Source organism: Triticum aestivum, chromosome 3B, assembly GCF_018294505.1.
Source record: "Triticum aestivum cultivar Chinese Spring chromosome 3B, IWGSC CS RefSeq v2.1, whole genome shotgun sequence".
NCBI classification, from domain to species: Eukaryota; Viridiplantae; Streptophyta; class Magnoliopsida; order Poales; family Poaceae; genus Triticum; species Triticum aestivum.
This window is the reverse complement of record NC_057801.1, coordinates 762,972,497-762,995,377: the sequence shown is the minus strand read 5'-3', so window position 1 is coordinate 762,995,377 and position 22,881 is coordinate 762,972,497. Positions and strand designations below refer to the sequence as shown.

At 39.9% G+C, this 22,881-nt stretch overlaps 2 protein-coding genes across 2 annotated transcripts; both read right to left on the bottom strand.

The window, feature by feature from the left end:
• Positions 1–5,450: 5,450 nt before the first annotated feature.
• LOC123067846 (DNA (cytosine-5)-methyltransferase DRM2-like) lies at positions 5,451–9,536 on the bottom strand. The gene is made up of 8 exons (XM_044490461.1): positions 9,531–9,536; positions 9,201–9,317; positions 8,998–9,106; positions 8,865–8,911; positions 8,672–8,767; positions 6,886–6,982; positions 6,707–6,798; positions 5,451–6,629 (listed from the first exon to the last, which is right to left on the bottom strand). The coding sequence occupies exons 1-8, from the start codon at positions 9,534–9,536 to the stop codon at positions 5,451–5,453; spliced, it is 1,743 nt and encodes a 580-aa protein (XP_044346396.1).
• Positions 9,537–17,918: 8,382 nt separating this feature from the next.
• LOC123067845 (DNA (cytosine-5)-methyltransferase DRM2-like) lies at positions 17,919–22,004 on the bottom strand. Its single transcript, XM_044490460.1, has 8 exons — positions 21,999–22,004; positions 21,669–21,785; positions 21,466–21,574; positions 21,333–21,379; positions 21,140–21,235; positions 19,354–19,450; positions 19,175–19,266; positions 17,919–19,097 (listed from the first exon to the last, which is right to left on the bottom strand). The coding sequence occupies exons 1-8, from the start codon at positions 22,002–22,004 to the stop codon at positions 17,919–17,921; spliced, it is 1,743 nt and encodes a 580-aa protein (XP_044346395.1).
• Positions 22,005–22,881: the final 877 nt, after the last annotated feature.

The following is a 22,881-nucleotide window of genomic DNA, read 5'->3' as shown; positions in this document are numbered from 1 at the left end:
GTTGTCACTTTTATATACTAGTGGGAATTTTTCATTATAGAACTTGGCTTGTATATTCCTATGATGGGCTTCCTGAAAATGCCCTAGGTCTTCGTGAGCAAGAAAGTTGGATTCACACCCACTAGTTTCTTTTGTTGAGCTTTCATACATGTATAGCTCTAGTGCATCCGTTGCATGGCAATCCCTACTCCTCATGTTGACATCAATTGATGGGCATCTCCAGAGCCCGTTGATTATCCTCGTTAATGTGAGACTTTCTCCTTTTTTGTCTTCTCCACACAATCTCCATCATCATATTTATATTCCACCCATGGTGCTATATCCATGGCTCATACTCATGCATTGCGTGAAAGTTGAAAAGGTTTGAGATAATTTAAGTACGAAACAATTGCTTGGCTTGTCATCGGGGATGTGCAAGATGGGAGCATTTTTGTGTGATGAAAATGAAGCATGACCTAACTATATGATTTTGTAGGGATGAACTTTCTTTAGCCATGTTATTTTGAGAAGACATTATTTCTTTGATTAGTATGCTTGAAGTATTACTATTTCTTATGTCAATATGAACTTTTATTTTGAATCATTAGGATCTGAACATTCATGCCACAATAAAGAAAGTTACATTGAGAATTATGCTAGGTAGCATTCCACATCAGAAATTCTGTTTTTATCATTTACCTACTCGAGGACGAGTAGGAATTAAGCTTGGGATGCTTGATACGTCTCCCACGTATCTATAATTTTTGATTGTTCCATGCTATTATATTATCCGTTTTGGATTTTTATGGGCTTTACTTTACACTTTTATATCATTTTTGGGACTAACCTACTAACCGGAGGCCCAGCCCGAATTGTTGTTTTTTGCCTATTTCAGTGTTTCGAAGAAAAGGAATATCAAACAGAGTCCAAACAGAATGAAACCTTCGGGAGCGATCTTTTTGGAACAAACGTGATCCAGAAGACTTGGAGTGGAAGTCAAGAAGTAGATCGGTGGAGGGGGAAAACATGATCCACCGCCGTAACCTTCTGTATCTGCAAGATCCCATCTTGGAGCCTTCACCGGCGCTCCGCTGGAGGGGGAATCAACCACGGAGGGCCTCTACATCATTTTCAAGGCCTCTCCAATGAGTTGTGAGTAGTTTACCACAGACTTTCGGGTCCATAGTTATTACCTAGATGGATTCTTCTCTCTCTTTGAATGTCAATACAAAGTTCTCCTCGATCTTCTTGGAGATCTATTTCATGTAACTCTTTTTGTGGTGTGTTTGTCGAGATCCGATGAATTGTGGGTTTATGATCAAGTTTATCTATGAGAAATATTTGAATCTCCTCTGAATTCTTTTATGTATGATTAAGTTATCTTTGCAAGTCTCTCCAAATTATCAGTTTGTTTTGGCCTACTAGATTGATCTTTCTTGCAATGGGAGAAGTGCTTAGCTTTGGGTTCAACCTTGCGGTGTCCTTTCCCAGTGACAGCAGGGGCAGCAAGGCACGTATTGTATTGTTGCCATCGACGATAAAAGGATGGGGTTTATATCATATTGCATGAGTTTATCCCTCTACATCATGTCATCTTTCTTAATGTGTTACTCTGTTCTTCATGAACTTAATACTCTAGATGCATGCTGGATAGCGGTCGATGTGTGGAGTAATAGTAGTAGATGCAGGCAAGAGTCGGTCTACTTTTCACGGACGTGATGCCTATATACATGATCAGGCCTAGCTAATCTCATAATTATTCTCTTTTCTATCAATTGCTCGACAGTAATTTGTTCACCCACCGTAATAATTATGCTATCTTGAGAGAAGCCACTAGTGAAACCTATGGCCCCCGGGTCTATCTCTTATCATATAAGCTTCCAATCTACTTTTATTTGCATCTTTACTTTTCCAATCTATATTATGAAATAGCAAAAATATATTTATCTTATCATATTATCTCTATCAGATCTCACTTTGGCAAGTGGCCGTGAAGGGATTGACAACCCCTTTATTGCGTTGGTTGCGAGTTCTTGTTTGTTTGTGTAGGTGCGTGGGACTTTTGAGGAGCCTCCTACTGGATTGATACCTTGGTTCTCAAAAACTGACGGAAATACTTACGCTACTTTGCTGCATCACCCTTTCCTCTTCAAGAAAAACCAACGCAAGCTCAAAACGTAGCACCGCATTCTAATCTCATCAATGACAGCTCCATATCTACCTTGGGTTTCTTCTTTGATGTCTTAAACAACCTATTTTGAGTCAGAAGTAACAACAAAATTTTATAACAGAAGGTCTTCATCCAACGAGATAGCTTCACGGCTACCATGGCTAAATGGGCATGTCCAATAGTAGCGTCATGGTACCGATGGCTATCCTACCGAGATCAACACGTAGAGTCCAAATTTAGATTTTTGGCGTTTGACTGCTGCCATTGGCCAGTGTTTAGATTGAAGCCCAAGTTCTGGAGCCACGCCCTGCCAATTCCTTTGGGCTAATGTACCCAAGCGCTGGGGAAACTTGGGCGGGCAAATCCTTCGCCAAAATTTTGGCGAGCCCCTGATTTGGCGGGGCTGACTTGGACGTAAACCAAACAGCCCCATAGTATTTACACACCTATAAGGAGACAACTCCCGCGGGCAGATCAATAGATTTGCTTCATTGCCGGTGTATGGGCTTTACTGAAAGAGCCAAGATATTGGGTGTTTGGTGGGCTACTACTTTACTAGACGATGGGCCGCATCACAGATATAGGGGCAAGAAATTTTTCCCAGGCCCCGGGCCGTGGCCCTGGTTGCCTAGGGCCCAGCTCCGCCCTATTTTCAAGGGATGCACCATATCATTACAATTTTACTATTGAAATAGAACATCATTACAATTTACGAAACTAATATGGAAGGACTACGGGTCCAAAAGAGGAAGAATGTAGACTTAAAGTATGAGAATATCATTTGGGGATAGAATCCTGTAGGTGTGTATGATAAGTTGCCCAAAATTTCATGGGAATCCATGAAGGCATGCACTTTCGGTCCGTAGGTTTTAACTAAGACTTGTAGCATGTTAATGCATCACTTTGACTGCTAGTATCCCTCACCTGTCACTGTTGTAGAACTGAACCTTAAGGGCAAGGTAGGCTATGCATTTATACTTCAACACCTCCCCTGATGTGTGGCTCTCTCAGACCTAAACATGGGCTGAGTGGGCTGCAATTTTTATGATGGCATGTAAAAACTGCATGCACCAGTCAGTTCACTCAAAAGCTCAAGCTGATAGGAAAAGGTATGCTATGCATTTATACTTCAACAACTCCAAACATGTTTTGCACTGAAATCTTGTAGCTTGAAATTTGTGTCGACCTGTGACTTGCGGCTGGGAAGATTTCCGACTGATATTTACACATTCTTCTATAGTTAATGGGAAAGACACTTTTAAAATGATTAATCATGCTACATTGTGAGATACCCCATCTATTCTAATCATGCCAAAACAGTATTAACATTATTGAAGCTGTTCTTATCAGTTCAAACTCCATTCCCAAAATTGTTCTCCTTGCTATGACGATCTCCTTTTCTTCACTCATCCGGCCATGTAAAAGCTTAGAAATTAACATCTAAACTCTTTGTACTACAAAGAACTTAGTGTGTCCTGATTGCGCGAAACGATGGCCTGTCGCAGTGAACCGGTGGCGCACTGATGCTTGGACCCTAGCGCGCCATATGGTTCCCAGCAGAAGTAGCAGCAGCCCTGGATTTTGTTATTTTAGAGCAATGAGCTTAATATCATCGAATCAATGTGGTCACAGTCATGTTAGATAAAAGGAGCCAGTCTTTTCGGGATCAGTTTGGGAAGCAATGTTTGCAGTAATAAGAGCTGCCAAATTTGCACCTCTATTTACATGAATAGAAAGGAACCCGGAAATGGGACGCCCCTAGCTAATACTCCTCATCCATTTGCTGGAGAATATTCATAATACTTGATCTATCCTTTGGTGTCGAGTTCCAGGATGACATGACTCATATTCAGAATGTTTTGAATAGCGGGCTATGGAAAATAGCGACGGGCCTTCAAATCAACTATAGCGGACTATTTGTGAAGGCGATGATTTAGCGGCGCCCTGCTGAAAAGGCTATAGCGAGCTATAGAGAAGCTATAGCCGGCTATTTAAAACTATTCAGACACACGGGAAGGTCCAAGGCACCATGGCGAGCCAAAGCTTCAGGGGTCAAAGTAACGAGGATCAGGAGGCTTCCAGCGGGAGGAGGAACTGTAATGCAGGTTTCAGTTTTATTGTTGTGAACCTTTGGTGATTTGGGAGGCAATCAAGGTATCTGTCACTGCCACTACACGATCTTTGTTCACCTGATTCTTTTTTCCGAGTGATTCAAAATACAACTGAAACAGAAAACAAAAGTAGAACATAATAGTAAAAGTAGGAAAGCCTGAATTTACACGTCTTAAATCCTCCAGTTCCTCTCTCGATGCTGTCTCCAAGAATGATATCAACAACAGAACCTCGACCCCGTTAGTTAGAAGATCATGTTCAGATGCAGTGTCTAGTACATTACCACACCCCTCCGAGAGAGAGATAATATAGTCTGTGCCATGTTCTGCCTCAAGATCCAAAATCTACAGAAGCCAAGCCATGTAAGTTGTCCAAGTAGTGACTCTTACAATTCTGCGGGCTTAACGGATCAGTACGGTCCAAGAACTGGAAATGATCTTTTCTTCGTTTCAGCTTAGGAAACTTGGTATGAAAAATGAAACATTCTACCTAGAAAAGGAATAGAGAGGACTATCTATGAATTTTTATTTAGTTCTTCTGCATTCCCGTATGAACAGTGTCGTTCTATTTGTGTACATGTGCCAGTCACTCCTCCAGTCCTCTCCTGTGCAATATGTACAGTATCTACTATATCAAAATATTTTACTAGAGGAAAGATGCACTAAAAAATAGAAAACTAAATGTCCGGTTTGTCTACGGGTTGACTGCAGAGAAAGATAAGATGTTGTAGTATATAGGCTTCCATGCATAATCAAGCATCGTCCTTTACCCTTACTAGTAAACATGCCCGTGCGTTGCAACGGGGTAACCAAATTACTTAGATTGTCTCTTCCTCGACTTCAACGACCGTCCAACCAGAACCCAATGTGGCATGACAACATTTGGATGGTACCGGAAGTCGGCAAGGATATCTTTCTCAACTCCAACCGCATAATCAAGCATCGTCCTTTACCCTTATTGTGTTCGCTAATTTCATAGCCTGAAAAGTGCTTGATATACAGTGTTGTAACTGGTAAGTGCAGGGGCAAAGGAAATTATATGAAGAAGCTAAACAAAAGAAGTCTCTTCGTCTACACAAACCACCAAATTCTGGTCTTGAAAACAACATCAAATCAATGTTCATACACTGATAAGTTGCGGTTCCTAGATATAATTATTTAAGGACAAAATAGGTGCTACAATAATTAGGCTAGATCCTCGCCATAGCTGACTTGACCGCGTTCAAGATTCTGAAGTAGTGGTAGAACAAAGCAGATTGCTCGCCCTCCAAGCCATCACGGTTGTATCTGTTGCACCCAGCAAGATTGTTACATGGGCTGCCCCCAATCACCAAGTCGAAGCCGCCAAACCTACTAACAAATGATACAATTGTATCATCAGTAAGAGATTTCACATCATCAATCTCAATGAGTGTGCCTGTCTGAGTCTGATCCCACCAACCCCTAAAAATCCTCTTATTAGCTTTTCCTATCTCTACAGAAACCACTGCCTTCATGTGGATGCCCAGCCTGTGCAAAGCTACCTCTCCTCCTCCAATACCGGTGAATAAGGACAACACATTAACACCATTGGGAAACATGACCTTCAAAACTGACAAGTGGTAAGCAACTGTATCAACTTGAAATGTGTTGCCGAGAGACTTGTATCTCTCCGTGATGCCGAGTCCCCTTGTGTGATCCTTTGGGAAACCGAGTAGATATTCCATCTCTTCAGGCTCCAATGGAGCAACCTTGTTCTTTCCAATCCAGACAAGATTTCCTTTTCTACACTCATTCATGACATATTTTTGAACACTTCGAGCCGGTGGACTGTCAGAGCTTGCAAGAGCACGGCCGATCCGTTCTGTCAGCTTCGCACTTGCAATATTTGTCCGCAAGCAATTGAGCTGTGTTCTCAGGTCCCATGAAGGCCACCACTTCTTGTAATGAGGGAATGCCTCAAATATGGTCTTTGGAGGCATAGGAAGAAGAGGTGATCTATTCTCAATTGGCAAATTATGGATGTAGCCTCTTTTCCTTGCGGTTGCACACAAATGCTTAGAATCCACAAACTCAGGTTGAATGTCATAAAGAAATCTTGAAATGGTTGCCCATACGCCTTTAGGAGCTTGGGCCACATTTTCATAGTAGAAAAAGGGTGGTCCAGTATCTTGTTTAGGAAGTATTCGGGTAACTGATGGTTGCAAATAACCTGGCAAATTAAAACCAATCATTGGATTTGGGAGAGGCATTGGTTCATCATGGCTACCATCCAAGGAGGGTTGATTTCCCTGTGCTCTACCTCCATATCGGTTCCTCTTTTTCTTGCTCTCTTCCATCAATCTTGCTTTCTTTCCCCCTCCAAATGAATCAAAGCACTGATCTGTGACCTGCCAAATTTACAAATATTACAGTGTCGTTACATCAAATTAGAAGAGCGTGCAAATGACAACAAATCAATAGGTACCTGATGGTCAGATATGTTTCTGGAATGACTATCTTCTGTCATTTGTGGTGCACTTATCGAATCAACTAATTCCCATAAATCAACATCCACACCTAGGAAATTTAAACAGAAAAATATAGCATAAGATACCTTTCTTGGAAAAATGACAGTCAAGGCAACAGTTTCAAAAAGAGACATACCACATCTTGTAATAGCCATATTTGCTCCATCTTCAGAAAAGCCCATGTCTACTAATGATTTGATCTTCTCGTCCTTCTCTGACATCTCCCGTAGAAACTACACAAAAGTACAACAAAAACTAAGATTAGAAAACACATGTTATATTTTACCGACTTCTTAATGCCAAATAAGTGACTGCTAATAGGGAAATATGATTACAAAGTGACACATATAGGGACGGAGAAAATAAGGGGGGCTGCAACTAATGAGTGATCAAGGAATGAATAGCCAAGACTACCTAAGAAACAAGAAATAGAAAACTAACCGAGAACTAAATCAGTGAAATAATTTAGGACTCAACTTTTTATTCTCTGGTACTAATTGAGAATGACTTCATTACGAGAGTTACTATATGCATTAACAAATGCTTCCCAATTTATGCTTGAAACAACTACTTACAGTACTAGTTGTGTAGGACTGGAATAAAGTGAAGGTACATGTCTAACTTTGTTGTTTCATATAATAGCACTCTATGCAGGATGCATAATAGTGGTGAAACACATTCATTTGGTCTCTTCATGTTGCTTTCGCGATAGAAAGATAAAAACGGATGGATGATGAGGCAAATGCATGTGTATGTCTTCAAGAGGACATTGCCATATTACCATCCACCCTATTTCAGGTTCATCGCCTGCTAGCAATAAAGAAATATCTTTTTGTTGAGCAGGTGTAAATGTGTAAAACACAATAAACACTCTCTACCATTTTTTAGGCATTACATATATCTACCCATGAAGTGAGCAATAGGATATTATCTTTGCAAAGTTTATTTGCATAACTAATAGGAAATTTAGCTATCACATCATAAATTAGTAACATCGTATATGCATTTCCCGCTCTTCCTGAGGCTATTTATGGAGGGAAGTTTGATGCTACTAATGCGATATGTAATAAACATTTCTAGTATTATGTTCATTTTGTGTAACTGAAAGTCAAAACAAGAATCTTGAACAATGTGGTTTAGTTCTTTAAGACCTTATTCTTACTAACCTACATGCTAGTTTCCAAGCCTCCTTAGATTCTATAGAAATGTGATGAGCTGGGTTGCAGCACAAACTTTACTCGAGCGCATGATAGAATTATTTAGGTCCAACTATATTCTTCCTTTTTTTTCTTTAGAACTCGGTCTTTAAGCTTAGCTTCTATTTCTCCTGAACTCTTTTTAGCTAAGTCCTATTGTATCTATATCATGGACTAGAAAATAAATCAAAGAGAATATGATGCATAATTTTGGATTTCTGCAGGTTAAAGTTCTTGAAGTATGTGTATATCATCTCTTGGTTACAAGTTACAACACATGTAATAGTATTTGTTTGTAGCATCATAACTCCACAAATCATATGTCTTGTAAATATATTCAAATGTATAGGAACTAATGAGAAAAGGAGTGGTGTCTAACAGAAATAAATGTTCTAATTCATCAAAATGACAAACAAGCAACCCAATAATACATTTAGTTTCTACTCCCTTTAGGTTCGTTCGATTAGTTTGAGGGAGACATTGTCCTAATGGTATTCAAACTTACTTCCTATGATCACTCTTACATGATAATAGTTATATGTAAAAAATGGGTGCTCAAACTTCACAATGCAATTATACACAATGAAATGCTAAGCAAAACAAACAATGCTAAAACAGTATGTATAGGGGGTGCTCAAAGAATGCATGTCAAAGATTTCACATTTATCAGCATACATATGGTTAAAGAATTCTCAATTGCTAAAATAGAGAAAAGGAATTATCGACCTCATCACTAGAACCATTAGAGTCGGTCTCTGTATCACCAGCATCGTCATCGCCATCCGGATTCTCAAAATCAAGATCATCATCATCTTCAAGTGCCTACATTTGACATCACCGATCCTAACATTTGAACCTTGCTACCATGAACCAAGAGCATCATGTGATAAAGTCGATAATAACGCACAAAGGCAAATACCTTATATGTGAGAAGTAGCTCGAGCAATGCATTTCCATCACTATGCCCTGGAAGCAAAAGCAAAAGCCTTGGTTAGACACAAGGTGCAAACATAACAAGACAAATGAAATGAATCGGTGGTTTTTAGTATTACCAATCTCCTTGATGCCCTTCACAACCATCTTTTTTGGAAAACCCATTCCAACATATGCCTTGACTAAATAAATAGATGAAGTTTCCTCGTTGGCCCACCGATTAGAACCCTTTAGATAGTTGCATAACAAATATCACACTAATAAAAACAAGTCATGGCTAATTCATGTAATTGAGTACACAATTACTTACTACCTCACACACAAGTGTGGACGGGCCTGGAGCATCTTTATTCCTCAAGGCTGGAGCCCATGAGGGTTCAGCCTCACCATAAATTTTCCACTCAAACTTATCACTATCATTGCTATCGCTTGTCCATCCCTGTGAGATGAGTTAAGCACACCTCAATGAATAATTAAAGCAAACCAAGAAAAAAACAATTGAGGAGAAGAAAAATAATTTTATCCTGCACTGTCACAACAACAAGATATCACAATTGACATCTCTAGCATGAAATTAGTATAATAATTCAATTTTGGTGTCTAGAACACTTAAAAAGCTAGAAGGAAAGACCACCTTTTTTAGTGAACAAACTCCCATCGTTACTGTCACAACACGGTCATAAGATAATGCCCAAAAATATACATGAGTACAATTATAAGTTGTTTAATTTCAAGTAACGGGGATTCCTATTTAACTGAAGTATGCTAGCTTTCAGATTATAATAGTTCACTAGACAGTAGAATGAGTTATACGTAATGGGGCTATTTTATGGAAAGAGAGTGATCAGGTTGGTAAATCTAAAAAGTTGATCGGATTGACCAAGTTTGTCCATTATCGACTTGATGATGCTTGTATCAAATGGATTAAAAATGGTAGTCTGAAGTCCAAATCAATAGCTCAAATGCATGAGGTGGAGTGCGAGAGAAGTAAGAGTTTTGGACCATATAGGTGGATCACTGTAACATAAAACTAACAACATAGACTTATTGAAGAGTATCAACATGCTAATTGAATTGTTTGGTCACAAGAGTGCCAATGTTTCATCGGGAACAACATAAAAAAATTGTAATCCATTATTTGTTAAATGTACACGTCAAGTTAACAAGAGAAAACAAAGCCATTCCCAAAGAAACCAAAACATCTGGCCGTTAATCTAGTGGATCATCTTTCAATCAACAAAGCATAACTGTAAGATCATTGTAATTGAACCTAAGTTGATTATGGGCCATATTATTTGACTCACTTACATAATTTGGACATGACAATCGCAAACTTGTTCTCTTTCCTTTTTATATTTTCCCATGTAGAGCACTTACATATCACGTGGACATTTTTTTCTCCTTTGTACTTCCACACTTTAGCAACTCAAACATTAGCATAGGACATCCTACTACACATGCATGCTTGGCCCTCCATTGTATTTGCTATTGTGTGTGAGCAAAAATGCGGTGCTACCTAAAAAGAACTATTACACACTTTCTCGATATGTTACCGTCCACACATGGAAACGTGATAAGAAAGTCACGTGACTTATTCATGTACACATGATGCAATCTCCACTGAAGTAGAGCATGAAGTAGAAGAAAACATCGTACCCAAGGTTCATATACAGGTGTAGGATCAACAAGCTTCAGTATCCACAAGATGCAACATGCGCAGGCGCCATTATAGCCGGCGGCATTGGTAAGATGTGTTTAAGACGATGAACATGCATGTCAACTAATTATGTGAGGTCTTGCTTTCTGGCCAATTCCACGAGCCATATGGAGGAAAGAATACAAACAATTAATGTCAGCAAGAGAGAAAAAAGTATACTATTTGGTGTTTTATTTGTCCTGAGTATGTTCATGTCACTTGCTACATCGGTGCATTACCCTCGGTTGTGATGTAACTCATGCCATGTAGCCATGTGTGGTACATGAGGATGCTATGGAACTCGGTTGTTCAGAGTGAGTGGAGTTGAAAAGTCCTATCCTACCCGCACAACAATAGCCGAATGTTCTCTTGGCTCGACAAACATGTTTGTTTGGTCTTGAGACATTATAGCTAGCAACTTTTCCTGCATTTTATGTTTCTCTTGGTAGCAACATAACTAATGATGCATAGCTATTGGTGGTACATGAGTGTGCTATGGAAACTAGCTAGATGTCAAGAGCACGTACAAATGAAAAGCCCCCTCTTGTCCAGCGTGCGGATTCTCGAGTGGTCTCTTGACTAGGGTATTGGGAAAAATAGGCATTTAGAATAGGATGATGTGATGTTTAGTGTTGAAAGCGACCTATTTCCCCCAACAATTCTAAGAGGGTATCTCGAAGATGGTCGACCCTCGAGCAAGAAAGTTGAACCATTAGAAAGCTACAAATTTGATGTCGATCACACAATTTACGTCAAATTTGAGAAGGTAAGAGGGAAACATAATATGTGGCATTCCACATGTCAAATCAAGCAAGTAAAAGTGGAAACAACAATAGTGCCATGCCAGCTCCATCGAAGAATATGTTAAGAAGAGGACGTCACAAGCGCAAGTCAATCCTACCAACTCAACATGCATTCCAGGAACAATTGGTGAATGCGAAGAGGCTATTATTCGGCATTTTCAATGTCAACGGAGGAAAATTAAAAAACATTACATCATGTTAGTTTGATTTTTGCTCAGTTCATCGGTATGTATTACTTTTGTATGTGCTAAAAAGAGAGATTAATTCTTAGAAATATTATAAATCATCCATAGAATAAGCAATTTACATGAAATCGAGTGAGTGAGAGGGAAACAAAAAAAGGCATTCTCGTAATTCCAAGTCCAGTACATGAGAGCCGAGGTGACTAGCAACATTGTCATGCTTCCTCTAATTAAGCACATTTGACCAGGAAAGATGACAATGACTCCGCAAGACCATGACCCAAATCGGCATGCACCCACCATGAATGTTGATTCCAAAAAAATGCAAATCCAACCTACATGAGACGACCATTCTTATAACTCTGCCACATGCCATCGACACGTTAGTTGGTTGTACCTGAAAATGGCGGTGTTTACACGACATTCCCTTCTTCAAGGCATTGCTTGCAGTTTGCTCGGACTTGATCTTTGGGGTGAAAACCCTAGATCCGGCCTTCGGTTGTTGGATCTAACAATGTCGACATGAGGCGTAGTTCCCTTTCGAGAGGCACCACCGTTGAAGAACCTCTCTTCAGTTCCTATGGTGCCAGAGGTGACAGTTGGTGTTGTTACATGTTGATGCTTGCTACCGTCACTTTGGCATGACTTTTTTGAGTCATGCTTTTCTTTCCTCTTTTTATATTTTAATCAATTTATGTCTGTAGATCATCAATCTCTTGACTAGGTGTGTCTTTATATCATATTTTTTACCTTACTAGGTTAACAGGACATGCTGACTGGATGGTCAACACGGTCAACCCCATCCTACTCATTGGAAACTAGCGTCGGGCCGAGGGCAGGGTTGAATCCTTAACGGTTTTGGAAGTTGGAGGTTGAATCTTAGTCAGATATACGGATGGAGGTTTAATCATAGACAAACCAAAGAGTTTAGAGATGAAAGTGGACTTCGCACTTTTTGGCAAAGCGACTGATCTTATTTGGTGTGATCCTGATCCATGCTCGACGCGAGAAAATGCGAACAAGGGCAAGTAATCTCTTTGGCAATCCCACGGTATGGCATGCAGATTAAAGAATCTCTTTTCTTAGAGAAACATATTGAAGAGTTAACCAGGACAAACCAACGCAACATCAAGTCCTGTGGAAACCCCAATGCTCAACGCCCCCAAACTCCATGCCGCCAAGAAATGACCCCTCAAGAACGCAGAATTCTTGAGGAGATCACAAGCGCCGGTTGATGTCGGACGAAGACTGCCCGCCGGAGTAGTGGCCGACGATGACGTGGATCCGGCTGGGGTTCATAGCGATATAATTGAAGAACTATGAGGGCAGTACCAGGGACATGCTGAGGCGGCAGAGGGTTCTTGGCCCGCAATCTTGACAACGGATAAGAAGGTGTTGACACGGCGGAGGATGATGACTGGCAGATTCAAGTACACACTGGAGGAGCTGCTCGACGACGACGAAGAAACGGACGCTTCATGCATTGCACGCCGGCGCTGATCGCCTGAGGGCCCATTCTTTTTTCGAGAATTGTGAGGGCCTATTCTATACGTGTGTGACGAAGAAGGGCAAGGTTTGCATCCAGAAGATGACGCAGGATCTAATTCTAGTGTCTGGGACAACGGCACAATGCAATGACGAAGGGGTCTCTGTTGAAGATACCACCAAAAACCCATATGAAAAACTGAATCGATCACACATAGACTTACAAGCTAACAATATAAACAATGATGAGAGGCTCCTCCGCATCTGAATGGAGGTTGTACGAGAGCTTCTTAGTAATACTTCAATGCCATAATAATTTCTATAGGAAAATCACTGGACAAGAGGAGGTAGAGAGGAGCATACGCCATTCTTGGCGCAGAGGCCCCTCGGCTCGATCTCCCCGACGTACTGAAAGGAAGGCGCAATCTTATGTGTCCTTGCGCGGTTTGAAGTGAAGACAAGACGGGGGTACATAACCTCTCAATGGGCAAGTGGGGGTTTAAGGTCCAAGCGGTAGGGAAGTATATATTTCCAGTGTCAATAATTGTGCTAGCCTACGCATAGTTGTCGACCTCGACAAGTATGACAAGTCTTTAGTTATTACCTAGATGGATTCTTCTCTCTCTTTGAATGTCAATACAAAGTTCTCCTCGATCTTCTTGGAGATCTATTTGATGTAACTCTTTTGTGGTGTGTTTGTCGAGATCCGATGAATTGTGGGTTTATGATCAAGTTTATCTTATGAGAAATATTTGAATCTCCTCTGAATTCTTTTATGTATGATTAAGTTATCTTTGCAAGTCTCTCCAAATTATCAGTTTGTTTTGGCCTACTAGATTGATCTTTCTTGCAATGGGAGAAGTGCTTAGCTTTGGGTTCAACCTTGCGATGTCCTTTCCCAGTGACAGCAGGGGCAGCAAGGCACGTATTGTATTGTTGCCATTGAGGATAAAAGGATGGGGTTTATATCATATTGCATGAGTTTATCCCTCTACATCATGTCATCTTTCTTAATGTGTTACTCTGTTCTTCATGAACTTAATACTCTAGATGCATGCTGGATAGCGGTCGATGTGTGGAGTAATAGTAGTAGATGCAGGCAAGAGTCGGTCTACTTTTCACGGACGTGATGCCTATATACATGATCAGGCCTAGCTAATCTCATAATTATTCTCTTTTCTATCAATTGCTCGACAGTAATTTGTTCACCCACCGTAATAATTATGCTATCTTGAGAGAAGCCACTAGTGAAACCTATGGCCCCGGGTCTATCTCTTATCATATAAGTTTCCAATCTACTTTTATTTGCATCTTTACTTTCCAATCTATATTATGAAATAGCAAAAATATATTTATCTTATCATATTATCTCTATCAGATCTCACTTTCGCAAGTGGCCGTGAAGGGATTGACAACCCCTTTATTGCGTTGGTTGCGAGTTCTTGTTTGTTTATGTAGGTGCGTGGGACTTTGAGGAGCCTCCTACTGGATTGATACCTTGGTTCTCAAAAACTGACGGAAATACTTACGCTACTTTGCTGCATCACCCTTTCCTCTTCAAGAAAAACCAACGCAAGCTCAAAATGTAGCACCGCATTCTAATCTCATCAATGACAGCTCCATATCTACCTTGGGTTTCTTCTTTGATGTCTTAAACAACCTATTTGAGTCCAGAAGTAACAACAAAATTTTATAACAGAAGGTCTTCATCCAACGAGATAGCTTCACGGCTACCATGGCTAAATGGGCAATGTCCAATAGTAGCGTCATGGTACCGATGGCTATCCTACCGAGATCAACCACGTAGAGTCCAAATTTAGATTTTGGCGTTTGACTGCTGCCATTGGCCAGTGTTTAGATTGAAGCCCAAGTTCTGGAGCCACGCCCTGCCAATTCCTTTGGGCTAATGTACCCAAGCGCTGGGGAAACTTGGGCGGGCAAATCCTTCGCCAAAATTTTGGCGAGCCCCTGATTTGGCGGGCTGACTTGGACGTAAACCAAACAGCCCATAGTATTTACACACCTATAAGGAGACAACTCCCGCGGGCAGATCAATAGATTTGCTTCATTGCCGGTGTATGGGCTTTTACTGAAAGAGCCAAGATATGGGTGTTTGGTGGGCTACTACTTTACTAGACGATGGGCCGCATCACAGATATAGGGCAAGAAAATTTTTCCCAGGCCCCGGGCCGTGGCCCTGGTTGCCTAGGGCCCAGCCTCCGCCCTATTTTCAAGGGATGCACCATATCATTACAATTTTACTATTGAAATAGAACATCATTACAATTTACGAAACTAATATGGAGGACTACGGGTCCAAAAGAGAAGAATGTAGACTTAAAGTATGAGAATATCATTGGGGATAGAATCCTGTAGGTGTGTATGATAAGTTTGCCCAAAATTTCATGGGAATCCATGAAAGGCATGCACTTTCGGGTCCGTAGGTTTTAACTAAAGACTTGTAGCATGTTAATGCATCACTTTGACTGCTAGTATCCCTCACCTGTCACCGTTGTAGAACTGAACCTTAGGGCAAGGGTAGCTATGCATTTATACTTCAACACCTCCCCTGACGTGTGGCTCTCTCAGACCTAAACATGGGCTGAGTGGCTGCAATTTTTTATGATGCCATGTAAAACTGCATGCACCAGTCAGTTCACTCAAAAGCTCAAGCTGATAGGAAAAGGTATGCTATGCATTTATACTTCAACAACTCCAAACATGTTTTGCACTGAAATCTTGTAGCTGAAATTTGTGTCGACCTGTTGACTTGCGGCTTGGGAAGATTCCGACTGAATTTACACATTCTTTATAGTTAATGGGAAAGACACTTTTAAAATGAATTAATCATGCTACATTGTGAGATACCCCATCTATTCTAATCATGCAAAACAGTATTAACATTATTGAAGCTGTTCTTATCAGTTCAAACTCCATTCCCAAAATTGTTCTCCTTGCTATGACGATCTCCTTTTCTTCACTCATCCGGCCATGTAAAAGCTTAGAAATTAACATCTAAACTCTTTGTACTACAAAGAACTTAGTGTGTCCTGATTGCGCGAAACGATGGCCTGTCGCAGTGAACGGTGGCGCACTGATGCTGGACCCTAGCGCGCCATATGGTTCCCAGCAGAAGTAGCAGCAGCCCTGGATTTTGTTATTTTAGAGCAATGAGCTTAATATCATCGAATCAATGTGGTCACAGTCAATGTTAGATAAAAGGAGCCAGTCTTTTCGGGATCAGTTTGGGAAAGCAATGTTTGCAGTAATAAGAGCTGCCAAATTTGCACCTCTATTTACATGAATAGAAAGGAACCCGGAAATGGACGCCCCTAGCTAATACTCCTCATCCATTTGCTGGAGAATATTCATAATACTTGATCTATCCTTTGGTGTCGAGTTCCAGGATGACATGACTCATATTCAGAATGTTTGAATAGCGGGCTATGGAAAATAGCGACGGGCCTTCAAATCAACTATAGCGGACTATTTGTGAAGGCGATGATTTAGCGGCGCCCTGCTGAAAAGGCTATAGCGAGCTATAGAGAAGCTATAGCCGGCTATTTAAAACTATTCAGACACACGGGAAGGTCCAAGGCACCATGGCGAGCCAAAGCTTCAGGGGTCAAAGTAACGAGGATCAGGAGGCTTCCAGCGGGAGGAGGAACTGTAATGCAGGTTTCAGTTTTATTGTTGTGAACCTTTGGTGATTTGGGAGGCAATCAAGGTATCTGTCACTGCCACTACACGATCTTTGTTCACCTGATTCTTTTTTCCGAGTGATTCAAAATACAACTGAAACAGAAAACAAAAGTAGAACATAATAGTAAAAGTAGGAAAGCCTGAATTTACACGTCTTAAATCCTCCAGTTCCTCTCTCGATGCTGTCTCCAAGAATGATATCAACAACAGAACCTCGACCCCGTTAGTTAGAAGATCATGTTCAGATGCAGTGTCTAGTACATTACCACACCCCTCCGAGAGAGAGATAATATAGTCTGTGCCATGTTCTGCCTCAAGATCCAAAATCTACAGAAGCCAAGCCATGTAAGTTGTCCAAGTAGTGACTCTTACAATTCTGCGGGCTTAACGGATCAGTACGGTCCAAGAACTGGAAATGATCTTTTCTTCGTTTCAGCTTAGGAAACTTGGTATGAAAAATGAAACATTCTACCTAGAAAAGGAATAGAGAGGACTATCTATGAATTTTTATTTAGTTCTTCTGCATTCCCGTATGAACAGTGTCGTTCTATTTGTGTACATGTGCCAGTCACTCCTCCAGTCCTCTCCTGTGCAATATGTACAGTATCTACTATATCAAAATATTTTACTAGAGGAAAGATGCACTAAAAAATAGAAAACTAAATGTCCGGTTTGTCTACGGGTTGACTGCAGAGAAAGATAAGATGTTGTAGTATATAGGCTTCCATGCATAATCAAGCATCGTCCTTTACCCTTACTAGTAAACATGCCCGTGCGTTGCAACGGGGTAACCAAATTACTTAGATTGTCTCTTCCTCGACTTCAACGACCGTCCAACCAGAACCCAATGTGGCATGACAACATTTGGATGGTACCGGAAGTCGGCAAGGATATCTTTCTCAACTCCAACCGCATAATCAAGCATCGTCCTTTACCCTTATTGTGTTCGCTAATTTCATAGCCTGAAAAGTGCTTGATATACAGTGTTGTAACTGGTAAGTGCAGGGGCAAAGGAAATTATATGAAGAAGCTAAACAAAAGAAGTCTCTTCGTCTACACAAACCACCAAATTCTGGTCTTGAAAACAACATCAAATCAATGTTCATACACTGATAAGTTGCGGTTCCTAGATATAATTATTTAAGGACAAAATAGGTGCTACAATAATTAGGCTAGATCCTCGCCATAGCTGACTTGACCGCGTTCAAGATTCTGAAGTAGTGGTAGAACAAAGCAGATTGCTCGCCCTCCAAGCCATCACGGTTGTATCTGTTGCACCCAGCAAGATTGTTACATGGGCTGCCCCCAATCACCAAGTCGAAGCCGCCAAACCTACTAACAAATGATACAATTGTATCATCAGTAAGAGATTTCACATCATCAATCTCAATGAGTGTGCCTGTCTGAGTCTGATCCCACCAACCCCTAAAAATCCTCTTATTAGCTTTTCCTATCTCTACAGAAACCACTGCCTTCATGTGGATGCCCAGCCTGTGCAAAGCTACCTCTCCTCCTCCAATACCGGTGAATAAGGACAACACATTAACACCATTGGGAAACATGACCTTCAAAACTGACAAGTGGTAAGCAACTGTATCAACTTGAAATGTGTTGCCGAGAGACTTGTATCTCTCCGTGATGCCGAGTCCCCTTGTGTGATCCTTTGGGAAACCGAGTAGATATTCCATCTCTTCAGGCTCCAATGGAGCAACCTTGTTCTTTCCAATCCAGACAAGATTTCCTTTTCTACACTCATTCATGACATATTTTTGAACACTTCGAGCCGGTGGACTGTCAGAGCTTGCAAGAGCACGGCCGATCCGTTCTGTCAGCTTCGCACTTGCAATATTTGTCCGCAAGCAATTGAGCTGTGTTCTCAGGTCCCATGAAGGCCACCACTTCTTGTAATGAGGGAATGCCTCAAATATGGTCTTTGGAGGCATAGGAAGAAGAGGTGATCTATTCTCAATTGGCAAATTATGGATGTAGCCTCTTTTCCTTGCGGTTGCACACAAATGCTTAGAATCCACAAACTCAGGTTGAATGTCATAAAGAAATCTTGAAATGGTTGCCCATACGCCTTTAGGAGCTTGGGCCACATTTTCATAGTAGAAAAAGGGTGGTCCAGTATCTTGTTTAGGAAGTATTCGGGTAACTGATGGTTGCAAATAACCTGGCAAATTAAAACCAATCATTGGATTTGGGAGAGGCATTGGTTCATCATGGCTACCATCCAAGGAGGGTTGATTTCCCTGTGCTCTACCTCCATATCGGTTCCTCTTTTTCTTGCTCTCTTCCATCAATCTTGCTTTCTTTCCCCCTCCAAATGAATCAAAGCACTGATCTGTGACCTGCCAAATTTACAAATATTACAGTGTCGTTACATCAAATTAGAAGAGCGTACAAATGACAACAAATCAATAGGTACCTGATGGTCAGATATGTTTCTGGAATGACTATCTTCTGTCATTTGTGGTGCACTTATCGAATCAACTAATTCCCATAAATCAACATCCACACCTAGGAAATTTAAACAGAAAAATATAGCATAAGATACCTTTCTTGGAAAAATGACAGTCAAGGCAACAGTTTCAAAAAGAGACATACCACATCTTGTAATAGCCATATTTGCTCCATCTTCAGAAAAGCCCATGTCTACTAATGATTTGATCTTCTCGTCCTTCTCTGACATCTCCCGTAGAAACTACACAAAAGTACAACAAAAACTAAGATTAGAAAACACATGTTATATTTTACCGACTTCTTAATGCCAAATAAGTGACTGCTAATAGGGAAATATGATTACAAAGTGACACATATAGGGACGGAGAAAATAAGGGGGGCTGCAACTAATGAGTGATCAAGGAATGAATAGCCAAGACTACCTAAGAAACAAGAAATAGAAAACTAACCGAGAACTAAATCAGTGAAATAATTTAGGACTCAACTTTTTATTCTCTGATACTAATTGAGAATGACTTCATTACGAGAGTTACTATATGCATTAACAAATGCTTCCCAATTTATGCTTGAAACAACTACTTACAGTACTAGTTGTGTAGGACTGGAATAAAGTGAAGGTACATGTCTAACTTTGTTGTTTCATATAATAGCACTCTATGCAGGATGCATAATAGTGGTGAAACACATTCATTTGGTCTCTTCATGTTGCTTTCGCGATAGAAAGATAAAAACGGATGGATGATGAGGCAAATGCATGTGTATGTCTTCAAGAGGACATTGCCATATTACCATCCACCCTATTTCAGGTTCATCGCCTGCTAGCAATAAAGAAATATCTTTTTGTTGAGCAGGTGTAAATGTGTAAAACACAATAAACACTCTCTACCATTTTTTAGGCATTACATATATCTACCCATGAAGTGAGCAATAGGATATTATCTTTGCAAAGTTTATTTGCATAACTAATAGGAAATTTAGCTATCACATCATAAATTAGTAACATCGTATATGCATTTCCCGCTCTTCCTGAGGCTATTTATGGAGGGAAGTTTGATGCTACTAATGCGATATGTAATAAACATTTCTAGTATTATGTTCATTTTGTGTAACTGAAAGTCAAAACAAGAATCTTGAACAATGTGGTTTAGTTCTTTAAGACCTTATTCTTACTAACCTACATGCTAGTTTCCAAGCCTCCTTAGATTCTATAGAAATGTGATGAGCTGGGTTGCAGCACAAACTTTACTCGAGCGCATGATAGAATTATTTAGGTCCAACTATATTCTTCCTTTTTTTTCTTTAGAACTCGGTCTTTAAGCTTAGCTTCTATTTCTCCTGAACTCTTTTTAGCTAAGTCCTATTGTATCTATATCATGGACTAGAAAATAAATCAAAGAGAATGTGATGCATAATTTTGGATTTCTGCAGGTTAAAGTTCTTGAAGTATGTGTATATCATCTCTTGGTTACAAGTTACAACACATGTAATAGTATTTGTTTGTAGCATCATAACTCCACAAATCATATGTCTTGTAAATATATTCAAATGTATAGGAACTAATGAGAAAAGGAGTGGTGTCTAACAGAAATAAATGTTCTAATTCATCAAAATGACAAACAAGCAACCCAATAATACATTTAGTTTCTACTCCCTTTAGGTTCGTTCGATTAGTTTGAGGGAGACATTGTCCTAATGGTATTCAAACTTACTTCCTATGATCACTCTTACATGATAATAGTTATATGTAAAAAATGGGTGCTCAAACTTCACAATGCAATTATACACAATGAAATGCTAAGCAAAACAAACAATGCTAAAACAGTATGTATAGGGGGTGCTCAAAGAATGCATGTCAAAGATTTCACATTTATCAGCATACATATGGTTAAAGAATTCTCAATTGCTAAAATAGAGAAAAGGAATTATCGACCTCATCACTAGAACCATTAGAGTCGGTCTCTGTATCACCAGCATCGTCATCGCCATCCGGATTCTCAAAATCAAGATCATCATCATCTTCAAGTGCCTACATTTGACATCACCGATCCTAACATTTGAACCTTGCTACCATGAACCAAGAGCATCATGTGATAAAGTCAATAATAACGCACAAAGGCAAATACCTTATATGTGAGAAGTAGCTCGAGCAATGCATTTCCATCACTATGCCCTGGAAGCAAAAGCAAAAGCCTTGGTTAGACACAAGGTGCAAACATAACAAGACAAATGAAATGAATCGGTGGTTTTTAGTATTACCAATCTCCTTGATGCCCTTCACAACCATCTTTTTTGGAAAACCCATTCCAACATATGCCTTGACTAAATAAATAGATGAAGTTTCCTCGTTGGCCCACCGATTAGAACCCTTTAGATAGTTGCATAACAAATATCACACTAATAAAAACAAGTCATGGCTAATTCATGTAATTGAGTACACAATTATTTACTACCTCACACACAAGTGTGGACGGGCCTGGAGCATCTTTATTCCTCAAGGCTGGAGCCCATGAGGGTTCAGCCTCACCATAAATTTTCCACTCAAACTTATCACTATCATTGCTATCGCTTGTCCATCCCTGTGAGATGAGTTAAGCACACCTCAATGAATAATTAAAGCAAACCAAGAAAAAAGCAATTGAGGAGAAGAAAAATAATTTTATCCTGCACTGTCACAACAACAAGATATCACAATTGACATCTCTAGCATGAAATTAGTATAATAATTCAATTTTGGTGTCTAGAACACTTAAAAAGCTAGAAGGAAAGACCACCTTTTTTAGTGAACAAACTCCCATCGTTACTGTCACAACACGGTCATAAGATAATGCCCAAAAATATACATGAGTACAATTATAAGTTGTTTAATTTCAAGTAACGGGGATTCCTATTTAACTGAAGTATGCTAGCTTTCAGATTATAATAGTTCACTAGACAGTAGAATGAGTTATACGTAATGGGGCTATTTTATGGAAAGAGAGTGATCAGGTTGGTAAATCTAAAAAGTTGATCGGATTGACCAAGTTTGTCCATTATCGACTTGATGATGCTTGTATCAAATGGATTAAAAATGGTAGTCTGAAGTCCAAATCAATAGCTCAAATGCATGAGGTGGAGTGCGAGAGAAGTAAGAGTTTTGGACCATATAGGTGGATCACTGTAACATAAAACTAACAACATAGACTTATTGAAGAGTATCAACATGCTAATTGAATTGTTTGGTCACAAGAGTGCCAATGTTTCATCGGGAACAACATAAAAAAATTGTAATCCATTATTTGTTAAATGTACACGTCAAGTTAACAAGAGAAAACAAAGCCATTCCCAAAGAAACCAAAACATCTGGCCGTTAATCTAGTGGATCATCTTTCAATCAACAAAGCATAACTGTAAGATCATTGTAATTGAACCTAAGTTGATTATGGGCCATATTATTTGACTCACTTACATAATTTGGACATGACAATCGCAAACTTGTTCTCTTTCCTTTTTATATTTTCCCATGCAGAGCACTTACATATCACGTGGACATGTTTTTCTCCTTTGTACTTCCACACTTTAGCAACTCAAACATTAGCATAGGACATCCTACTACACATGCATGCTTGGCCCTCCATTGTATTTGCTATTGTGTGTGAGCAAAAATGCGGTGCTACCTAAAAAGAACTATTACAC

Excerpts from the sequence above, each read along its gene's own strand:
- LOC123067845 (XM_044490460.1), bottom strand. Across the intron at positions 21,380-21,465 it reads GAAGGGCATCAAGGAGATTG|GGCATAGTGATGGAAATGCA; the intron begins GTAATACTAAAA and ends TTTTGCTTCCAG. Across the intron at positions 19,098-19,174 it reads GAAACATATCTGACCATCAG|GTCACAGATCAGTGCTTTGA; the intron begins GTACCTATTGAT and ends TAAATTTGGCAG.
- LOC123067846 (XM_044490461.1), bottom strand. Across the intron at positions 8,768-8,864 it reads AGCTACTTCTCACATATAAG|GCACTTGAAGATGATGATGA; the intron begins GTATTTGCCTTT and ends TGTCAAATGTAG. Across the intron at positions 6,630-6,706 it reads GAAACATATCTGACCATCAG|GTCACAGATCAGTGCTTTGA; the intron begins GTACCTATTGAT and ends TAAATTTGGCAG.